Below are 21940 nucleotides of genomic sequence, written 5' to 3'. Positions count from 1 at the left end.
GTTAGTGGGTGGGGGCTTGGTTTGTTGCTGGGGGCGTGGTTTGTGGATGAAGGGGCGTGGCTTGCGGCTGGAGAGCGTGATTTGTGTGTGGGGGCGTGGTTAGTAGGTGGGGGCTTGGCTTGCGAGTGGGGGCGTGGTCTGTATGTGGAGGCGTGGTTTGTGGCTGGGGGCATGGTTTGTGGCTGGGGCGTGGTTAGTTGCTGAGGGCGTGGTTTGTGAATGGGGGGCCTGGTTAGTGAGTGGGGGCGTGGTTTATGAGTGTGGGCGTGTTTGTTGGATGGGGGCGTGGTTTGTGGGGGTGGTGGTGCGTATGTGGGGGCGTGGTTTGTGTCTGGGGGCGTGGTCTGTGTGCGCGCTGCAGGTAAGCGGGGCATTCTCGCTTCGTCCCGGAGCCGTACGCAGGTGAGACCACAGCGCGGTACACAACGCAGACAACACCACACACACATACATAACACACACTACACACACACAACACACACACTACACACACACACTACACACACACACTACACACACACTACACACACACAACACACACTACACACACTACACACACACAACACACACACAACAACACACACACCACACACTACACACACACACAACACCACACAACACCACACACAACACAGACAACACCACACACACCACACACACACACACATAACACACACTACACACACACAACACACACACACAACAACACACACACCACACACTACACACACACACAACACCACACAACACCACACACAACACAGACAACACCACACACACAACACCACACACACACACACAGCACCACACAGACAACACCACACACACACAACACCACACACATCACAACGCAGACAACACCACACACCACACACAACACCACACAGACAACACCACACACAACACAACGCAGACAACACCCCACACAACACAGACAACACCACACACACACAGCACCACACACACAACACCACACAGACAACACCACACACACAGCACTGTGCTCTACACCACACAGACAACACCACACACACAGCACTGTGCTCTACACCACGCACACAGACAACACCACACACACAACACCACACACACAGCACCACACAGACAACACCACACACACACAGCACCACACACACAACACCACACAGACAACACCACACACAGCACTGTGCTCTACACCACACACACAACACCACACACACAGCACCACACAGACAACACCACACACACACAGCACCACACACACAACACCACACAGACAACACCACACACACAGCACTGTGCTCTACACCACACAGACAACACCACACACACAGCACTGTGCTCTACACCACGCACACAACACCACACACACAGAACCACACACACACAGCACCACACACACAGCACTGTGCTCTACACCACACACACAGCACCACACACAGCACTGTGCTCTACATCACACACACAGACAACACCACACACACAACACCACACACACAGCACCACAGAGACAACACCACACACACAACACCACACACACAGCACCACACAGACAACACCACACACACAGCACCACACACACAGCACCACACAGACAACACCACACACACAGCACCACACACACAACACCACACACACAACACACACAGACAACACCACACACAACACCACACACACAGCACCACACACACAACACACACACACAACACCACACACACACAACACCACACACACACAACACCACACACACACAACACCACACACAGACAACACCACACACACAGCACCACACAGACAACACCACACACACAGCACCACACACACAGCACCACACAGACAACACCACACACACAGCACCACACACACAACACCACACACACAACACACACAGACAACACCACACACACAACACCACACACACAGCACCACACACACACAACACCACACACACACAACACCACACACAGACAACACCACACACACAGCACCACACAGACAACACCACGCACACAGCACCACACACACAGCAAACCACGCGTGGCACAGCGGCACATCACGGTCTCATTATTAGTGTTATAATACACTATGAGTACACACACTATGAGTACACTATGAGTACACACACACTATGAGTACACACACTATGAGTACACACACTATAAGTACACACACTATGAGTACACACACTATGAGTACACTATGAGTACACACACACTATGAGTACACACACTATAAGTACACACACTATGAGTACACACACTATGAGTACACTATGAGTATACACACTATGAGTACACTATGAGTACACACACACTATGAGTACACACACTATGAGTACACTATGAGTACACACACACTATGAGTACACTATGAGTACACACACTGAGTACACACACACTATGAGTACACTATGAGTACACACACTATGAGTACACTATGAGTACACACACTATGAGTACATTATGAGTACACACACTATGAGTACACTATGAGTACACACACTATGAGTACACTATGAGTACACACACTATGAGTACACTATGAGTACACTATGAGTACACACACTATGAGTACACACACAGAGTACACACACACACTATGAGTACACTATGAGTGCACACACTATGAGTACACACACAGACACCCAAAGTCGAAACTCGCTGATCACACACCCAAAGTCAAAACTCGCTGATCACACACCCAACGTCAAAACTCGCTGATCACACACCCAACGTCAAAACTCGCTGATCACACACCCAAAGTCGAAACTCGCTGATCATACACGGAACGTCAAAACTCGCTGATCGCACACCCAAAGTCAAAACTCGCTGATCATACACCCAACGTCAAAACTCGCTAATCACACCCAAAGTCAAAACTCGCTGATCACACACTGAACGTCAAAACTCGCTGACCACACACCCAAAGTCAAAACTCTCTGATCACACACTGAACGTCAAAACTCGCTGATCACACACCCAAAGTCAAAACTCGCTGATCACACGGAAAGTCAAAACTCGCTGATCACACACCCAAAGTCAAGACTCGCTGATCACACACCCAAAGTCAAAACTCGCTGATCATACACCCAACGTCAAAACTCGCTGATCACACCCAAAGTCAAAACTCGCTAATCACACACCCAAAGTCAAAACTCGCTGATCACACACCCAAAGTCAAAACTCGCTGATCACACACCCAAAGTAAAAACTCGCTGATCATACACCCAACGTCAAAACTCGCTGATCACACCCAAAGTCAAAACTCGCTGATCACACACTGAACGTCAAAACTCGCTGATCACACACCCAAAGTCAAAACTCGCTGATCACACACCCAAAGTCAAGACTCGCTGATCACACACCCATAGTCAAGACTCGCTGATCACACGGAAAGTCAAAACTCGCTGATCACACACCCAAAGTAAAAACTCGCTGATAACACACTCAACGTCAAAACTCGCTGATCACACACCCAAAGTCAAAACTCGCTCATCACACACGGAAAGTCAAAACTCGCTGATCACACACCCAAAGTCAAAACTCGCTGATCACACGGAAAGTCAAAACTCGCTGATCATACACCCAAAGTCGAAACTCAATGATCACACACCCAAAGTCAAAACTCGCTGATCACACCCCACACTCTACCTGTACACATTTTTCAACCCCACGCTGCCTAAACGAATCGCTTCCCCAGGACGTCGTGTGGGCTGATGGGCTGTGTAAAAAAATACTCTGCAACTTTTATGTCTTAGAGAGAGAGATGTGTGTGTGTGTCCGTGAAGGTTTAAGCACAACGCCTGAACTCCGCTGCTGATGAGACACTGGCTGTCGAAGCCGGTCCCGCGGTTTGCTTGTGTGTTGAACCAACTCTGCCGATGTTAGGCGCTGTGCAGAAAGCCGTGTGGGCTGATGGGATCTGTTAAAAACAAAAAAAAAGTTTGTGTTAGGTGGAGGGACAGATATACGAAGGGAGTCTTGTGTCCGCTCAGTTATTTTAGTTCTATTTTAGTCGGTGTGTGTCTTTTACACACACACACACGTTACATACAGAGTGGTCCAATCTCGTAAGCTAATCAGGTGTTTAGCCTGGATAGTGCTTGAATGCGCGATCAGCGTGGGGAAGTATGGTCAAATACCCCCCCCCCCCCCATCATCCAGCAGTGGAGTGACACAGGAGCTTGCACAACATCACGTGGTACATTCACGAGCATTGCGTTCGCAAACTCTCAACCGGTTTTGACATTCCGGGCTTTTATCAGTCGAGTCAAGATTGTTAAACAAATACTACCCTGTTAGTAGTACTACTGCTGCTACTATCACCTGTTGTTGTTATTGTTGTCGCTGAGAGTATGGGGGTCTAAGAGTGAGGGTGTGAGAGCGAGTGTGGGTGAGAGAGTGGATGAGTGTGGGTGAACATCTTCGCCGGTTAGAAACATTTAGGCTCGCCTGCCTACGATCCATCCTCGGTTCGACCAGGCTGGATTGTGTGAGGAGCTCACAAATCCTTGAAAGATCTGGACAAAGTCCCATCGGTGAGCTCCTCTGGCAGGCAATCCTGCGTTGGCTGGGTCATGTAGCCCGCATGCCCAGCCACCGCATGCCGAAACAGCTTTTGTTCGGCCGGATCGAGGGGGTTAAACGGGCGCGGCACGGGCTAGATAAGAGATGGAGTGATGTGGTACAGGAGGACGTGAAGCTGAGTTGACTTGCCGATCACTGGTACCAGCGGTGTCAAGATCGGCCTCTGTGGAGGAGGCTCGTGAAGGACGCTGCTACTGAGCAGTTGGAGGCAGTTGCCCTCCAACAACAACGGAGGGCGGAGGAGCGACGCTCACAACAACGAGTGGAGCGCCGTGTGGCTAAAGCACAGCAAGTTGGCATAGTAGGGGGCACAGGTGGTGCATCAGCCAGTCGTCTCAGCCAGTCGTCTCAGTCAGTCGATCTGTGGCATCTGGGTCTGCCCCGTGACCTCCTGCCAGTGGGCGTTCGACACTTCACGTGGCCTCAAGGTGCACATAGCCTGGCACAAGCATCGTGGTGGTGACGTCACCGCCACTTAGCGGCGAGTGGCGGTTGTTGTTGTGGGTGAGAGAGTGAGTGTGGGTGAGAGTGTGTGTGAGAGAGTGAGTGAGTGAGAGAGTGAGTGAGGGTGAGAGGGTGAGAGTGAGAGGGTGAGGATGAGAGAGTGATTGAGGGTGAGAGGGTGAGGGTGAGAGAGTGAGTGAGGGTGTGTGAGGGTGAGAGGGTGAGTGAGGGTGAGAGTGTGAGCGTGTGAGAGTGAGCGAGGGTTAGAGAGTTAGGGTGAGAGGTGAGTGAGGGTGAGTGAGGGTGAGAGGGTAAGGGTGAGAGGGTGAGGGTGAGAGGTGAGTGAGGGTTAGAGGTGAGTGAGGGTGAGTGAGGGTGGGAGAGTGAGAGTGAGTGAGGGTGAGAGCATCAGAGGGTGGGTGAGAGGGTGAGTTAGAGGGTGAGTTAGAGGGTGAGTGTGTATTTGAGAGTGAGTGTGAGTGAGGGTGAGTGAGAGTGAGTTAGAGGGTGAGTGTGTATTTGAGAGTGAGTGTGAGTGAGTGAGAGTGAGTTAGAGGGTGAGTGTGTATTTGAGAGTGAGTGAGTGAGAGTGAGTTAGAGGGTGAGTGTGTGTTTGAGAGTGAGTGATTGAGAGTGAGTTAGAGGGTGAGTGTGTATTTGAGAGTGAGTGTGAGTGAGTTAGAGGGTGAGTGTGTATTTGAGAGTGAGTGTGAGTGAGTTAGAGGGTGAGTGTGTATTTGAGAGTGAGTGTTCTTCCCACCTGAAGGCTCACATCTCTCGTCAGAGTGAGTGAGTGAGTGTGAGTGAGTTAGAGGGTGAGTGTGTATTTGAGAGTGAGTGTGAGTGAGTTAGAGGGTGAGTGTGTATTTGAGAGTGAGTGTTCTTCCCACCTGAAGGCTCACATCTCTCGTCAGAGTGAGTGTGAGTGAGTTAGAGGGTGAGTGTGTATTTGAGAGTGAGTGTGAGTGAGTTAGAGGGTGAGTGTGTATTTGAGAGTGAGTGTTCTTCCCACCTGAAGGCTCACATCTCTCGTCAGAGTGAGTGTGAGTGAGTTAGAGGGTGAGTGTGTATTTGAGAGTGAGTGTGAGTGAGTTAGAGGGTGAGTGTGTATTTGAGAGTGAGTGTGAGTGAGTTAGAGGGTGAGTGTGTATTTGAGAGTGAGTGTTCTTCCCACCTGAAGGAGGCTCACATCTCTCGTCAGTGTGAGTGAGTGAGAGTGATTGAGTGAATGAGTGTGAGTGAGTGAGTGTGAGTGAGTTTGAGTGAGAGTGAGTGTGAGAGAGTGAGAGAGTGAGTGTGAGAGAGTGAGAGAGTGAGTGAGAGAGTGAGTGAGAGTGAGTGAGTGTGAGTGAGTGAGAGTGAGTTTAAGTGAGGGTAAGAGAGTGAGTTTAAGTGAGGGTAAGAGAGTGAGTGAGTGAGAGTGAGTGAGTGAGTGTGAGTGAGTGAGTGTGAGAGTGTGTGAGTGAGTGAGTGTGAGTGAGTGTGAGAGTGTGTGAGTGAGTGAGTTTGAGTGAGTGTGAGTGAGTGAGAGTGAGTGAGTGTGAGCGTGAGTGAGTGTGAGTGAATGAGTGTAAGTGAGTGAGTGTAAGTGAGTGTGAGTGAGTGTTAGTGAGTGTTAGTGAGTGTAAGTAAGTGAGTGTGAGTGAGTGTGAGTGAGTGTGAGAGAGTGAGTGAGTGAGAGAGTGAGTGAGAGTGTGAGTGAGTGACAGTGTCGACCTTTTCCACACTCGATGGTTTCTAGGACTCGCTGCTGGCCATTGTGTTCGGTGGTGAATACCCCGTGATTACCCGTGGCCTCCCCGATTAATAATTGCTGGCGATCGCACGTTATTCCGTCTCGTAGCTTCATGTCCGACTGAAAGCTCGTTCGTTCGCTCGCCTCTGAATGCCGCACATGATTTCAGAGAATCACAAAGGGGCCGCCTCCTTACGTTTGTCCTGGTCGCCAGCAGTAGGCTAGGCCGTGGGGTGGGTCAGTGGGGGGTGTGTGTGTTTTGAGAGAGAGAGAGAGGATGTATCACTGTCGATATCCTTCGTATCGATTTCCCCAAAAAGACATTTGTCTCGAGGGATGGGCTCATGGAGATGAGGGAGTGAAGAGGGGGGACGTGGCCATGGACGGCCCCGGAGCACTTTGAGACTCGGCCCCTTCCACCCTCCTCCTCCCCCGTACGGCTGATGATGATGATGATGACGACGACGTCGAGCAAACATCTTTAGTTTTCCATAATAGAGGATTTTTTTGGGGTTAGATCGCGTAAATAAACGTGTCGTTTAAACCCGCCACCACCCGACACAGGCAACTGGTAAAGGTTGTCACGTAAACAGAACGTGGCAATTCGTCACCTCTATTCATGATGATATTGGTCGCGAAAGCCCTAAGGGGACGTCCATAAATGACGTCACGCCATTTTGGACGATTTTTGACCCCCTCCCTTCGTCACACGGCGTCACAAAAACTCAGACCCCCCCTCAAATATGACGTCACAAAGCTCTGCCCCCTCCCCCCGAGGTGCGTGACGTCATTTATGACGGCCCCTAAGTGCTAGACTGTCTTTAGTTTTACACTTTTTGGGGGGGGGGGGGCGAGCCGGAAATCGCGTCAGGAGTGATTGGAGTGGCGGTGCATCGCAGTGACGATGTCACTCACTGTGACGATGTCACTCACTGTGACGATGTCACTCACTCACAGTGACGATGTCTCTCACTCGCTGTGACGATGTCTCTCACTCACTGTGACGATGCCTCTCACTCACTGTGACGATGTCTCTCACTCGCTGTGACGATGCCTCTCACTCACTGTGACGATGTCACTCACTCACTGTGACGATGTCTCTCACTGTGACGATGCCTCTCACTCACAGTGACGATGTCTCTCACTCGCTGTGACGATGCCTCTCACTCACAGTGACGATGCCTCTCACTGTGACGATGCCTCTCACTCACTGTGACGATGCCTCTCACAGTGACGATGTCTCTCACTCACAGTGACGATGTCTCTCACTCACAGTGACGATGCCTCTCACTCACTGTGACGATGTCTCTCACTGTGACGATGCCTCTCACTCACTGTGACGATGTCTCTCACTCACAGTGACGATGCCTCTCACTCACTGTGACGATGCCTCTCACAGTGACGATGTCTCTCACTCACAGTGACGATGCCTCTCACAGTGACGATGTCTCTCACTGTGACGATGTCTCTCACTCACAGTGACGATGCCTCTCACTCACAGTGACGATATCTCTCCCTCACAGTGACGATGCCTCTCACTCACTGTGACGATGCCTCTCACTCACAGTGACGATGCCTCTCGCTGTGACGATGTCTCTCACTGTGACGATGTCTCTCACTGTGACGATGTCTCTCACTCACAGTGACGATGCCTCTCACAGTGACGATGTCTCTCACTCACTGTGACGATGCCTCTCACTCACAGTGACGATGCCTCTCACAGTGACGATGTCTCTCACTCACAGTGACGATGTCTCTCACTCACAGTGACGATGCCTCTCACTCACTGTGACGATGTCACTCGCTGTGACGATGTCTCTCACTCACTGTGACGATGCCTCTCACTCACTGTGACGATGTCTCTCACTCACAGTGACGATGCCCCTCACTCACTGTGACGATGCCTCTCACAGTGACGATGTCTCTCACTCACAGTGACGATGCCTCTCACAGTGACGATGTCTCTCACTGTGACGATGTCTCTCACTCACAGTGACGATGCCTCTCACTCACAGTGACGAGGTCTCTCCCTCACAGTGACGATGCCTCTCACTCACTGTGACGATGCCTCTCACTCACAGTGACGATGCCTCACGCTGTGACGATGTCTCTCACTGTGACGATGTCTCTCACTGTGACGATGTCTCTCACTCACAGTGACGATGCCTCTCACAGTGACGATGTCTCTCACTCACAGTGACGATGCCTCTCACAGTGACGATGTCTTTCACTGTGACGATGTCTCTCACTCACAGTGACGATGCCTCTCACTCACTGTGACGATGTCACTCGCTGTGACGATGTCTCTCACTCACTGTGACGATGCCTCTCACTCACTGTGACGATGTCTCTCACTCACAGTGACGATGCCTCTCACTCACTGTGACGATGCCTCTCACAGTGACGATGTCTCTCACTCACAGTGACGATGCCTCTCACAGTGACGATGTCTCTCACTGTGACGATGTCTCTCACTCACAGTGACGATGCCTCTCACTCACAGTGACGATGTCTCTCCCTCACAGTGACGATGCCTCTCACTCACTGTGACGATGCCTCTCACTCACAGTGACGATGCCTCTCGCTGTGACGATGTCTCTCACTGTGACGATGTCTCTCACTGTGACGATGTCTCTCACTCACAGTGACGATGCCTCTCACAGTGACGATGTCTCTCACTCACTGTGACGATGCCTCTCACTCACAGTGACGATGCCTCTCACAGTGACGATGTCTCTCACTCACAGTGACGATGTCTCTCACTCACAGTGACGATGCCTCTCACTCACTGTGACGATGTCACTCGCTGTGACGATGTCTCTCACTCACTGTGACGATGCCTCTCACTCACTGTGACGATGTCTCTCACTCACAGTGACGATGCCCCTCACTCACTGTGACGATGCCTCTCACAGTGACGATGTCTCTCACTCACAGTGACGATGCCTCTCACAGTGACGATGTCTCTCACTGTGACGATGTCTCTCACTCACAGTGACGATGCCTCTCACTCACAGTGACGAGGTCTCTCCCTCACAGTGACGATGCCTCTCACTCACTGTGACGATGCCTCTCACTCACAGTGACGATGCCTCACGCTGTGACGATGTCTCTCACTGTGACGATGTCTCTCACTGTGACGATGTCTCTCACTCACAGTGACGATGCCTCTCACAGTGACGATGTCTCTCACTCACAGTGACGATGCCTCTCACAGTGACGATGTCTTTCACTGTGACGATGTCTCTCACTCACAGTGACGATGCCTCTCACTCACAGTGACGATGCCTCTCACTGTGACGATGTCTCTCACTCACAGTGACGATGCCTCTCACAGTGACGATGCCTCTCACAGTGACGATGTCTCTCACTGTGACGATGTCTCTCACAGTGACGATGCCTCTCACTCACAGTGACGATGTCTCTCACAGTGACGATGTCTCTCACAGTGACGATGTCTCTCACTCACAGTGACGATGCCTCTCACAGTGACGATGTCACTCACTGTGACGATGTCACTCACTGTGACGATGTCACTCACTGTGACGATGTCACTCACTGTGACGATGTCACTCACTGTGACGATGTCACTCACTCACAGTGACGATGCCTCTCACTCGCTGTGACGATGTCTCTCACTCACTGTGACGATGCCTCTCACTCACAGTGACGATGTCTCTCACTCACAGTGACGATGTCTCTCGCTGTGACGATGTCTCTCACTCACTGTGACGATGTCTCTCACTCACTGTGACGATGCCTCTCACTCACTGTGACGATGCCTCTCACTCACTGTGACGATGTCTCTCACTCACTGTGACGATGCCTCTCACTCACTGTGACGATGTCTCTCACTCACTGTGACGATGTCTCTCACTCACTGTGACGATGCCTCTCACTCACAGTGACGATGTCTCTCACTCACAGTGACGATGTCTCTCGCTGTGACGATGTCTCTCACTCACAGTGACGATGCCTCTCACTCACAGTGACGATGTCTCTCACTCACAGTGACGATGTCTCTCACTCACTGTGACGATGTCTCTCACTCACAGTGACGATGTCTCTCACTCGCTGTGACGATGTCTCTCACTCACTGTGACGATGCCTCTCACTCACAGTGACGATGTCTCTCACTCACAGTGACGATGTCTCTCGCTGTGACGATGTCTCTCACTCACAGTGACGATGCCTCTCACTCACTGTGACGATGTCTCTCACTCACTGTGACGATGCCTCTCACTCACTGTGACGATGTCTCTCACTCACTGTGACGATGTCGCTCGCTGTGACGATGTCTCTCACTCACTGTGACGATGTCTCTCACTGTGACGATGTCTCTCACTCACAGTGACGATGTCTCTCACTGTGACGATGCCTCTCACTCACAGTGACGACTGTGGCCTGTTGGAGAGCACGGCCCGAGTGGCTGCTGGGTGAGTGAAGGGGTGAGTGAGTGAGTGAATCGGTGAGTGAGTGGGTGAGTGAGTGGGTGAGTGAGTGAGTGAGTAGGTGGGTGAGTGAGTGAAGGGGTGAGTGAGTGGGTGAGTGAGTGGGTGAGTGAGTGAGTAGGTGAGTGAGTGAGTGAAGGGGTGAGTGAGTGGGTGAGTGAGTGAGTGGGTGAGTAAGTGAGTAGGTGGGTGAGTGAGTGGGTGAGTGAGTGAGTGGGTGAGTGGGTGGGTGAGTGAGTAGGTGGGTGAGTGAGTGAAGGGGTGAGTGAGTGGGTGAGTGAGTGAGTGGGTGAGTAAGTCAGTAGGTGGGTGAGTGAGTGGGTGAGTGGGTGGCTGGGTGAGGGTGTAGGCCCCTAGACAAAGTGCCTACTGTGGCCTGTTGGAGAACACGGCCCGAAGTGGGTGAGCGAGTGGGTGAGGGCGTGGGTGAAGGGGTAAGTGGGTGGCTGGGTGAGCGAGTGGGTGAAGGTGTGGGTGGGTGGGTGAGTGAGTGGGTGAAGGGGTGGGTGAGTGGGTGGCTGGGTGAGTGAGTGGGTGGCTGGGTGAGTGAGTGGGTGGCTGGGTGAGTGAGTGGGTGGCTGGGTGAGCGAGTGGGTGGCTGGGTGAGCGAGTGGGTGAAGGTGTGGGTGGGTGGGTGAGTGAGTGGGTGAAGGGGTGGGTGAGTGGGTGGCTGGGTGAGTGAGTGGGTGGCTGGGTGAGTGAGTGGGTGGCTGGGTGAGTGAGTGGGTGGCTGGGTGAGCGAGTGGGTGGCTGGGTGAGCGAGTGGGTGAAGGGGTGAGCAAGTGGGTGAAGGGGTGAGTGGGTGGCTGGGTGAGCGAGTGGGTGAAGGGGTGGGTGGCTGGGTGAGCGAGTGGGTGAAGGGGTAAGTGGGTGGCTGGGTGAGTGAGTGGGTGAAGGGGTGAGTGGGTGGCTGAGTGAGTGGGTGAAGGGGTGAGCGAGTGGGTGAAGGGGTGAGTGGGTGGCTGGGTGAGCGAGTGGGTGAAGGGGTGGGTGGCTGGGTGAGTGAGTGGGTGAAGGGGTGAGTGAGTGGGTGAAGGGGTGAGTGGGTGGCTGGGTGAGCGAGTGGGTGAAGGGGTGAGTGGCTGGGTGAGCGAGTGGGTGAAGGGGTGAGTGGGTGGCTGGGTGAGGGTGTAGGCCCCTAGGCACAGTGCCTACTGTGGCCTGTTGGAGAACACGGCCCTGCCCGAGACCACGTGGTGCAAGGCCGTGAAGGCCGAGCTGGTGTGAGCGATCCACCTCTCTCGGGGCGAAGCTCAACACGTGGCCAAGGACAGGAAGAAGTGGAGGCGACTGATCGCGGCCTCGTGCCCCACAGGGGGATGAAGAGGACTCACTCGCTAAGGGTGGAGTTCAAGTTTGCTTTGATGCTGGGGGGGTGTGGTTAGAGGTTAAGATCGGCAGATGAGTAGGGTAGGAGTCTGATTATGATTTGGGGGTTTTGAGTCGAGTCTTGTATTTAGGGGATGTGTGGTGATATTCTGTAGGGCTCGCATTCGGGGAGGGGGGGTCACGTCTGGTCGAAGCTGGGACTAAGGGTGTGGGTCGACATAAGTGTCGCGTGAGAGGAGGCAGGAGCGAGACGTGTCCTAGGCCGGCCGTGTCGCGGGTTTAATGCGGAGGCGGTGAGAGCACGTGGGGCCCGGGCGGCGGCCGCACTCGGCCACGGTGTTCAGGGGCCTGACTGGGGCGGCGCGGTCGGCAAAGGTCGCCGCCGTCTGCCGCGTCCTCAACACGGGCAAGGTGACCGCGAGTGCGGGGACATCTGTGTGTGTGTGTGTCTCTGTGTGTGTGTCTCTGTGTGTGTGTCTGTGTGTGTCTTTGTGTGTGTGTGTCTTTGTCTCTGTGTGTGTCTGTGTGTGTGTGTCTTTGTGTGTGTGTGTCTTTGTCTCTGTGTGTGTCTGTGTGTGTGTCTGTGTGTGTGTCTGTGTGTGTGTCTGTGTGTGTGTGTCTTTGTGTGTGTCTTTGTGTCTCTGTGTGTGTCTGTGTCTCTCTGTGTGTGTCTGTGTGTGTGTATGTGTGTGTGTCTCTGTGTGTGTCTATGTGTGTCTGTGTGTGTGTGTCTCTGTGTGTCTCTGTGTGTGTCTATGTGTGTCTGTGTGTCTCTGTGTGTGTCTGTGTGTGTGTGTGTGTCTCTGTGTGTGTCTGTGTGTCTGTGTGTGTGTCTCTGTGTGTGTCTGTGTGTGTGTGTGTCTCTGTGTGTCTGTGTGTGTCTCTGTGTGTGTGTCTGTGTGTGTGTCTGTGTGTGTGTGTCTGTGTGTGTGTGTGTCTCTGTGTGTGTGTGTCTCTGTGTGTGTGTCTGTGTGTGGCTGTGTGCGCCGCGTCGTCCGATGTCAACAGAATGTGCGTGTTGAGTATACAAGGTGGTGGTGGGGTGGGGGGTGGGGGGTGGTGGGTGGTGGGGGTGGTGGGGGTGGGGGTGGTGGGGGTGGGGGTGGTGGGGGTGGGTGGTAGGGGTGGGTGGTGGTGGTGGTGATGGTGGTGGTGGGTGGGGTGGGGGTGGTGGTGGGGGTGGTGGTGGTGGTGGTCACCTTTCACCTTCTACCACCCTCGCCTGCCGGCGGGCGGTTTAACGTTCACCTGCGGGAGAGCGAAGTGGCCTCCTCCTTCGCCGCTCTCCACTCACGAGCACTCCCTCGGGGCCTCTCTCTCCGCGTCCACCCCCCCCACCTCACTCCACTGGCTTCTTGAGTTTCGCTTCTCTCCACGGCGTTGCGTGTCGCGGGAACGCTTCGTGCACCTTCTGTGTGCCGCTGTCGCTGTGGCGGGCGTCGGTTTCCACCGCCGACGCGTGGTGCGACCTCCGAGTGAAATGTCCATCCGGGCAGTGGCGTGCCCTTCTCTCGCACTTGCGCCACGGAATCCCACAGTCCGGTGGCACAGTTATGATGGCTTCCTCCCCCCTTTGGACAACTCACAAAGTGGTACGAATTTTATTGACCCCACGCCCCCGGACGGATTGTGGGCTGAAACAAGGCCCCCACCTCCCGCTCCCCAAACAGGATTTGAACTCCGTGACCTCTAACTCGGGGGGGGGGGGGGGCGTTGGGGGATGCGCCGCTGGCCGGAGGAGCCCGCACGGCGCCCGTTGGTTCGCGACCGGTGCCGCCGTTTCCCCGGGAACTTGTTGCAGGCGATCTTCGGCCGTGCTTTAAAACAATATATACAGTATACATTTGTATTATTGGTGCGGGGTGGAGCGCGCATTCACAACGGTGTGGAGGATCGCTGTTGGTGCAGTCCATTGGTCAAGGATCCAAAACCAAAGCCACCTCTCAAGGGCAGTGTCCCAGTCCGGCCTTCGTCACACCTGGCCAGATGGCATCTGCAGTAAACCCCCACCACCACCACCACCACTGCCGCCCCACCCGACCCCGAGTCCCCGGTGTTTTGTACGTGTACACTCCCCTGTCGGGCAGCACAAGCAAGCAGCAGCGGCCACAGCGTGGCAGGAATACAAACACAAAATAAGAACCATTTTCTCGGACATACGACGGGCGCCTGACGTCCGCCTGACGTCCGCCTGACGTCCGCCTGACGTCCGCCTGACGTCCGCGTGCATGACGCGAGGTCGCGCTGTGCGACCCCCCGCGACCCCCCGCGACCCCCCGCGACCCCCCACGACCCCCCGCGACTTAGCAGGCGGCCTGGAGATTAATTTGCTCTCCCGGCTACCTTCATTATCATTGTCCCTAAATTCAAGGGCCATTTGCCTGCGCTCAAAATAATTATTGTCGGGAGGGGGGGGGGGAATCACCTGCCCCGGCCTTAGATGCGGCGCGCTATGCCGGCCGGCGCGAATCTCGCCGCCGATGGAGCAGCGAATTACCGCAGAGCTCTCGGCGTCCTGTGATTCACCCCGCCTCTACCCCCCCCCCCGCCCAGTGATTCCATAAATCATTGCGATTTCAAGTTGCGATTTGATTAAAGGATTGTTCGTGGGGTGGTTGTTTGGTTTTTCTGTCTCGTTATTTATTTCTCCACTGCCCCTGTAGTGCTGCTTAGTTGTCGCTGCTGCACTCGTCAGTCTACATGTCCCCACAGGTTACCTTTGGATCAAATATTAAATTATTGATTCCTACACCCAGGGTTCAATGCCCCTTCCCCCCCCTCTCCCACCAGTACGAACATAGTCAGAACCACGTGCTTCGCAATGGAACCCATGGTGTTACATCCGGGGTGAAGCGCCTTAGTTCCTTCCTTCCTGCAGAGTGATTGATGCTCCGGCACTCCACTAAAGTCGCTCCTTCAGCAGAAGCCAATAGCCTCCTTCACTCTTCACTCACGACAACCATGGTCGCTGTTCCCGTGAACTTCGCTCGTTCGTAGCCTCCGCTCGCGTTTAGGACTTGGACTCCCAGACCGCTTGGTCTCATCCTAGCTGTGTTCACCCGCCATCACACTGCAGGTCAGGACAGCACTCTCACTCACTCACCCACCCACCCACCCACTCACCCACCCACTCACTGACGCACCCACCCACTCACCCACTAACTCACCCACTCACCCACCCACCCACTCACCCACCCACCCACTCACCCACCCACCCACTCACTCACCCACCCACTGACTCACCCACCCACTGACGCACCCACCCACTCACCCACCCACTGACGCACCTACTCACTCACCCACCCACTCACCCACCCACTCACCCACTCACCCACCCACTGACGCACCCACCCACTCACCCACCCACTAACTCACCCACCCACTAACTCACCCACTCACCCACCCACCCACTCAGCCACAACACTGCAGGTCACAACATGTCTCTCTGTCTGCTTCTTCCCTCGAACTGCGTCTCCCTCCCATCGTCGCTTTTCCAAAGCTCTTATTATAATATCCTTGCTCAGATCAACAACATCACACATCTTACACTCTCTTAACGATGGCAACCTTTACTGTTACTAATAATAACCTCGCTCAGAACAACAACAAGACACACTCTCTTATTTATTACAACACTAATAATGATATAGTTGTCCATGGGAGAGAAAAAAACACAGCTTCGTTAAGATCAAGTCCAACACGCTCGAAAGGTCGTCCTTCTGCCAAACGAATATTTGGTTAAAATTTAAATATAAGCCTTCCATGGAAAAGAAAAAAAACATTTAAAATTGTACGAAAATCCACGTAGGTTACCCGGTGTTACACACAGCGATGCAGTGTGAGGCATTAGACACGGGTCACCGAAACTATATGGATACGCGTTTCACGGAGGGCCCGTGACGCAGCGCAGCAGAACAACCACGCGCATCACAAGGGGGGTGGTGGTGGCCGCTGACTCGGCAGTGTGCCGTCCCGTTCTGGGATCAGGTCGGAGAATTGGCTTCAGGGAGCGCGGAATCCGGAACGTGACCCGCAATACCCGACGGGAACCGTGCCGGCTTCTAATTGTATCTGAAAGGGAAGCGGCGTGGTTTTTATTTTATTCGTGAATTAAAACAAAGAAATCAAAACTTGTGCCGGCAGCTGCATCGCGACCCCTCCCCCCCCCCCCCTCTTAAACATCGAAAACCCAGACCTGTGCTCGTCTCTCCCACGCACCTTCATCAACACCTGGACTCCCGCACGTAGCAAAGGTCACGGTTGTCGCCGTTGCAGATTGTATCCCCAATTGTTGCCTGTCCGCCCGGCGGCGAGAGAAGGTGCTCGCCATCGGGACGTCCATGGCGATAGCGCGTTACGTTTCAGTGCCGTCACTGTCACGAGAGGGTTGGGGGGGTTCTCTGTGCTCTCGGCCTTCGTCTGGGCACCCGCCGTGGTTCACTCAGCAGCACCAGTTTCTTCTGTCGTGATTCACACAGCAGCAGTTGTTTCTTCTGTCGTGATTCACTCAGCACCAGTTGTTTCTTCTGTCGTGGTTCACTCAGCACCAGTTTCTTCTGTCGTGATTCACACAGCAGCAGTTGTTTCTTCTGTCCATGACGCCGGAGCAGCCCTCCGCAAGACCCCCTCGGGCCTCCGATGGTCGAGAGCATTGTGCACCGTGCGTGTGCTGTGCCCGGCCTTCATAGCTGCTGCTCGCTAACGGCACTTGCCCCCAACGGTCTGTTACAGGCTACACGGGTGATCTTTGTCTCTGCAGCAGATCGCATGCTGCGCTGTGAACCCGGTGAGCCGAGTTCAATTCCTGCTCGCAACAACCAACACCGGTGACGAGTATCTGAATCGGTCCTGGGCCTCCCCTAGGTCGATTCATCCCCAAATTTATACCTGGTGCAGTGTGTGGTAAACATCGCCACTGGGAAGACAAAGGCGGTCGGGCGTGGTGTTGGCACACCCCACCCCCTCATGTGCCCTGCCGGCCTTCATAGGTACTCGCTAACAGCACTTGCCCCAACACTCTGAAGGCTACATGGGGGATCTTTGTCTTTGCGTGTGTTTTTGCGCGTAGCATGTCCATGGAGGTGTGCGTCGAGGGGGGCGCTCCCTGGGGGTTCCGTCTGGCCGGGGGTCGTGATGTCAGCAGGCCTCTCGTCATCACACAGGTACCGCTCTCGTGATGACACCACAACAACCACAACAACCACCACAACCACCACAACAACCACAACCACCACCACGGCTGCCAACTCGGTGGTGGCGGCGGCGGCGGCGGCACCACGGCGCTTGTGCCAGGCCCAGTGCACTTTAAGGCCACGTGAAGTGTCAGGAGGTCACGGGACAGACCCAGCAGGTGCCGTCGATTGACTGACTGAGAGGACCGGCTGGTGCAACACCTGTGCCCCCTACTGTGCCCCCTACTGTGCCCCCTACTGTGCCCCCCCTACTGTGCCCCCTACTGTGCCCCCCCTACTGTGCCCCCTACTGTGCCTCCTACTGTGCCCCCCCTACTGTGCCCCCCCTACTGTGCCAACTTGATGTGTTTTAGCCGCCTGGCATTCCACTCATAAAACACGACTCAATGACTTAAGCCCTTCGTTTACAGCTATTTCACCCAGATTACACATTGCGTGTTGTAGTGTCGCGTTTAGCGATGTGTAAACATCGCCACTAGGGAGACAAAGGCGGCTGGGCGTGGTGTTGGCCACCCACCCCCTCGTCTACTGTGCTGGTCTTCACTTGCCCCAACAGTCTGTTGAGGCTATATGGGGGATCTTTGTTTTGCGTCTGTTTTGAGTTGTTAACAACGTCCTAAAGACGGTCATTTGAAGCAGCAGGCATACAACCCGTCACATCATAATGCGCTCCCGGAATGTTGGCTCCACTCTCTTCCAATCGATTTCAAATCAATTCTGAACTGTAAACAAGTTACTAAATTTCTCCACTTTAGTCGGGTGGTTTGATTTTGTGATCCGTGTGGACCCAATGGCGGAGACAGACTCACAATGTACGGGGGAGGCCGCTCCTCCCCCGTACATTGTCACCGAGGCAGGCATATTAGTGTCACAACGGAGACCCCATATTAGTGTCACAACGGAAACCCCATTATAGTGTCACAACGGAGACCCCATATTAGTGTCACAACGGAGACCCCCATTATAGTGTCACAACGGAGACCCCATTTAGTGTCACAACGAAGACCCCATTATAGTGTCACAACGGAGACCTCATTATAGTGTCACAACGGAGACTCCATTATAGTGTCACAACGGAGACCCCCATTATAGTGTCACAACGGAGACCCCATTATAGTGTCACAACGGAGACTCCATTATAGTGTCACAACGGAGACCCCATTATAGTGTCACAACGGAGACCCCATTATAGTGTCACAACGGAGACTCCATTATAGTGTCACAACGGAGACCCCCATTATAGTGTCACACTCACGCTGTGCGACGCGGTGCGAGTGTGAACTCGCGCTGTGCGACACGGAGCGAGTTCACACTCGCGCTGTGCGACACGGAGCGAGCTCACACTCACGCTGCGCCACACGGAGCGAGCTCACACTCGCGCCGTGAGACACGGAGCGAGCTCACACTCACGCTGCGCCACACGGAGCGAGCTCACACTCGCGCCGTGAGACACGGAGCGAGCTCACACTCGCGCTGTGCCACACGGAGCGAGCTCACACTCACGCCGTGCCCACATGCGAGGAGCAGTGGTCGGTGGAGGAGACGTCTTGGAGCAAGGAGCCGAGCGCCGGGCATAGCCGGCGCTGCCAGCGGCTGACGGAGCCTTCTTGGACTCGGTCGGCACGTGCAGCTGCTGCTGCTGCTGCTGTACGAAAGAGGCACAAGTCTGCCCAAGTCGGAATTCTGTTGTACTTTGTAGAGCAGTCAAGGTGACCGATGGTCTGCCACTCGCTCGTTCCGCCTGGTCACTCAATCTGACGGCGGTCAGTCGCCTCCTTGTCTCTAGCTACTGCTGTGACCACGGTTGCTGTTCCACTGAATGGCACTCGGTCCACCAGACACTCACCCTCTCGTGTCACCCACCACACTGTGCTCAACCACCGCACTGCAGGCCACAACACCTCACCCACTCACCACACTTCAGGCCACAACAACACACCCACTCACCACACTTCAGGCCACAACAACTCACCCACTCAGCACACTTCAGGCCACAACAACTCACCCACTCAGCACACTGTAGCTCACAACAACTCACTCACTGAGCACACTGCAGGCCACAACACCTCACCCACTCAGCACACTTCAGGCCACAACACCTCACCCACTCAGCACACTGCAGGCCACAACACCTCACCCACTCAGCACACTTCAGGCCACAACACCTCACCCACTCAGCACACTTGTGGCCACAACAACTCACCCACTCAGCACACTGGAGGCCACAACACCTCACCCACTCAGCACACTTCAGGCCACAACAACTCACCCACTCAGCACACTTCAGGCCACAACAACTCACCCACTCACCACACTCCAGGTCACAACACCTCACCCACTCAGCACACTACAGGGCACAACAACTCACCCACTCAGCACACTGAAAGCCGCAACAACTCACCCACTCAGCACACTTCAGGCCACAACAACTCACCCACTCACCACACTCCAGGTCACAACAACTCACCCACTCAGCACACTTCAGGCCACAACACCTCACCCACTCAGCACACTTGAGGCCACAACAACTCACCCACTCAGCACACTGCAGGCCACAACAACTCACCCACTCAGCACACTTGAGGCCACAACAACTCACCCACTCAGCACACTGCAGGCCACAACAACTCACCCACTCAGCACACTTCAGGCCACAACAACTCACCCACTCACCACACTCCAGGTCACAACACCTCACCCACTCAGCACACTTCAGGCCACTACAACTCACCCACTCACCACACTCCAGGTCACAACACCTCACCCACTCAGCACACTGCAGGCCACAACACCTCACCCACTCAGCACACTGTAGGCCTCAACAACTCACCCACTCAGCACACTGCAGGTCACAACAACTCACCCACTCAGCACACTTCATGCCACAACAACTCACCCACTCAGCACACTTGAAGCCACAACAACTCACCCACTCAGCACACTGCAGGCCACAACAACTCACCCACTCACCACACTCCAGGTCACAACACCTCACCCACTCAGCACACTTCAGGCCACAACAACTCACCCACTCAGCACACTGCAGGTCACAACACCTCACCCACTCAGCACACTGCAGGCCACAACACCTCACCCACTCAGCACACTTCAGGCCACAACGACTCACCCACTCAGCACACTTCAGGCCACAACAACTCACCCACTCACCACACTCCAGGTCACAACACCTCACCCACTCAGCACACTGTAAGCCACAACAACTCACCCACTCAGCACACTCCAGGCCACAACAACTCACCCACTCACCCCACTCCAGGTCACAACAACTCACCCACTCAGCACACTGGAGGCCACAACAACTCACCCACTCAGCACACTGCAGGCCACAACAACTCACCCACTCAGCACACTGCAGGCCACAACACCTCACCCACTCAGCACGCTGCAAGCCACGACAACTCACCCACTCAGCACACTGCAAGCCGCAACAACTCACCCACCCAGCACACTTCATGCCACAACACCTCACCCACTCAGCACGCTGCAAGCCACAACAACTCACCCACTCAGCACACTACAGGCCACAACAACTCACCCACTCAGCACGCTGCAAGCCACAACAATTCACCCACTCAGCACACTGCAGACCACAACAACTCACCCACTCAGCACACTGCAGGCCACAACACCTCACCCACTCAGCACGCTGCAAGCCACAACAACTCACCCACTCAGCACACTTCAGGCCACAACACCTCACCCACTCAGCACGCTGCAAGCCACAACAACTCACCCACTCAGCACACTGCAGGCCACAACAACTCACCCACTCAGCACACTGCAGGCCATAACAACTCACCCACTCAGCACACTTTAGGCCACAACACTCCTCTTTCTGCTCCATCCCTCCCACTGCTCCTCCCACCACCACCACCATCATCATCATCGTCGTCGTCTCTCTTCCCCCAAGCTCTTAAAACAACAACAACTAAACCCTTGCTCAATTAACGGAGCGGCGTGACACCCTTTGAATCCCTCACCACGGTTCTCGTGCTGTTCGTGGCGTGCAGCTTGACTTGTTTTAGCCTTTGGATGTGCTCTGCATTTCTACACGGCATATAAAATAACAACATATACTTGTGCAGTGAGAGCGAGTGTGTGCGTGTGTGTGCGTGTGTGTGTGTGTGCGCGAGTGTGTGTGCGCGTGCGTGTGTGCGCGTGCGTGTGTGTGTGTGTGCGCGTGCGTGTGTGTGCGCGAGC

The 21940-nt window shown here is 54.3% G+C and overlaps 1 protein-coding gene across 1 annotated transcript in view; it reads left to right on the top strand.

Annotated features, from left to right (window-relative positions):
- Nucleotides 1–262: 262 nt before the first annotated feature.
- Nucleotides 263–21940, top strand: part of LOC116952721 (PDZ and LIM domain protein 4-like) — a 69055-nt gene continuing 47377 nt past the window's right edge. The window contains exons 1-2 of the mRNA XM_076074429.1: nucleotides 263–402; nucleotides 17596–17689. Of these exons, the coding sequence (XP_075930544.1) occupies nucleotides 278–402; nucleotides 17596–17689 (219 nt within the window). The 5' untranslated portion in view covers nucleotides 263–277. The remainder of the gene's footprint in view (nucleotides 403–17595; nucleotides 17690–21940) is intronic.

Source organism: Petromyzon marinus, chromosome 48 (assembly GCF_048934315.1).
Source record: "Petromyzon marinus isolate PM22_M1 ecotype Great Lakes invasive population chromosome 48, UKy_Petmar_22M1.pri1.0, whole genome shotgun sequence".
Lineage (NCBI taxonomy): Eukaryota > Metazoa > Chordata > Hyperoartia > Petromyzontiformes > Petromyzontidae > Petromyzon > Petromyzon marinus.
This window is presented reverse-complemented; position numbering and strand designations above follow the sequence as displayed.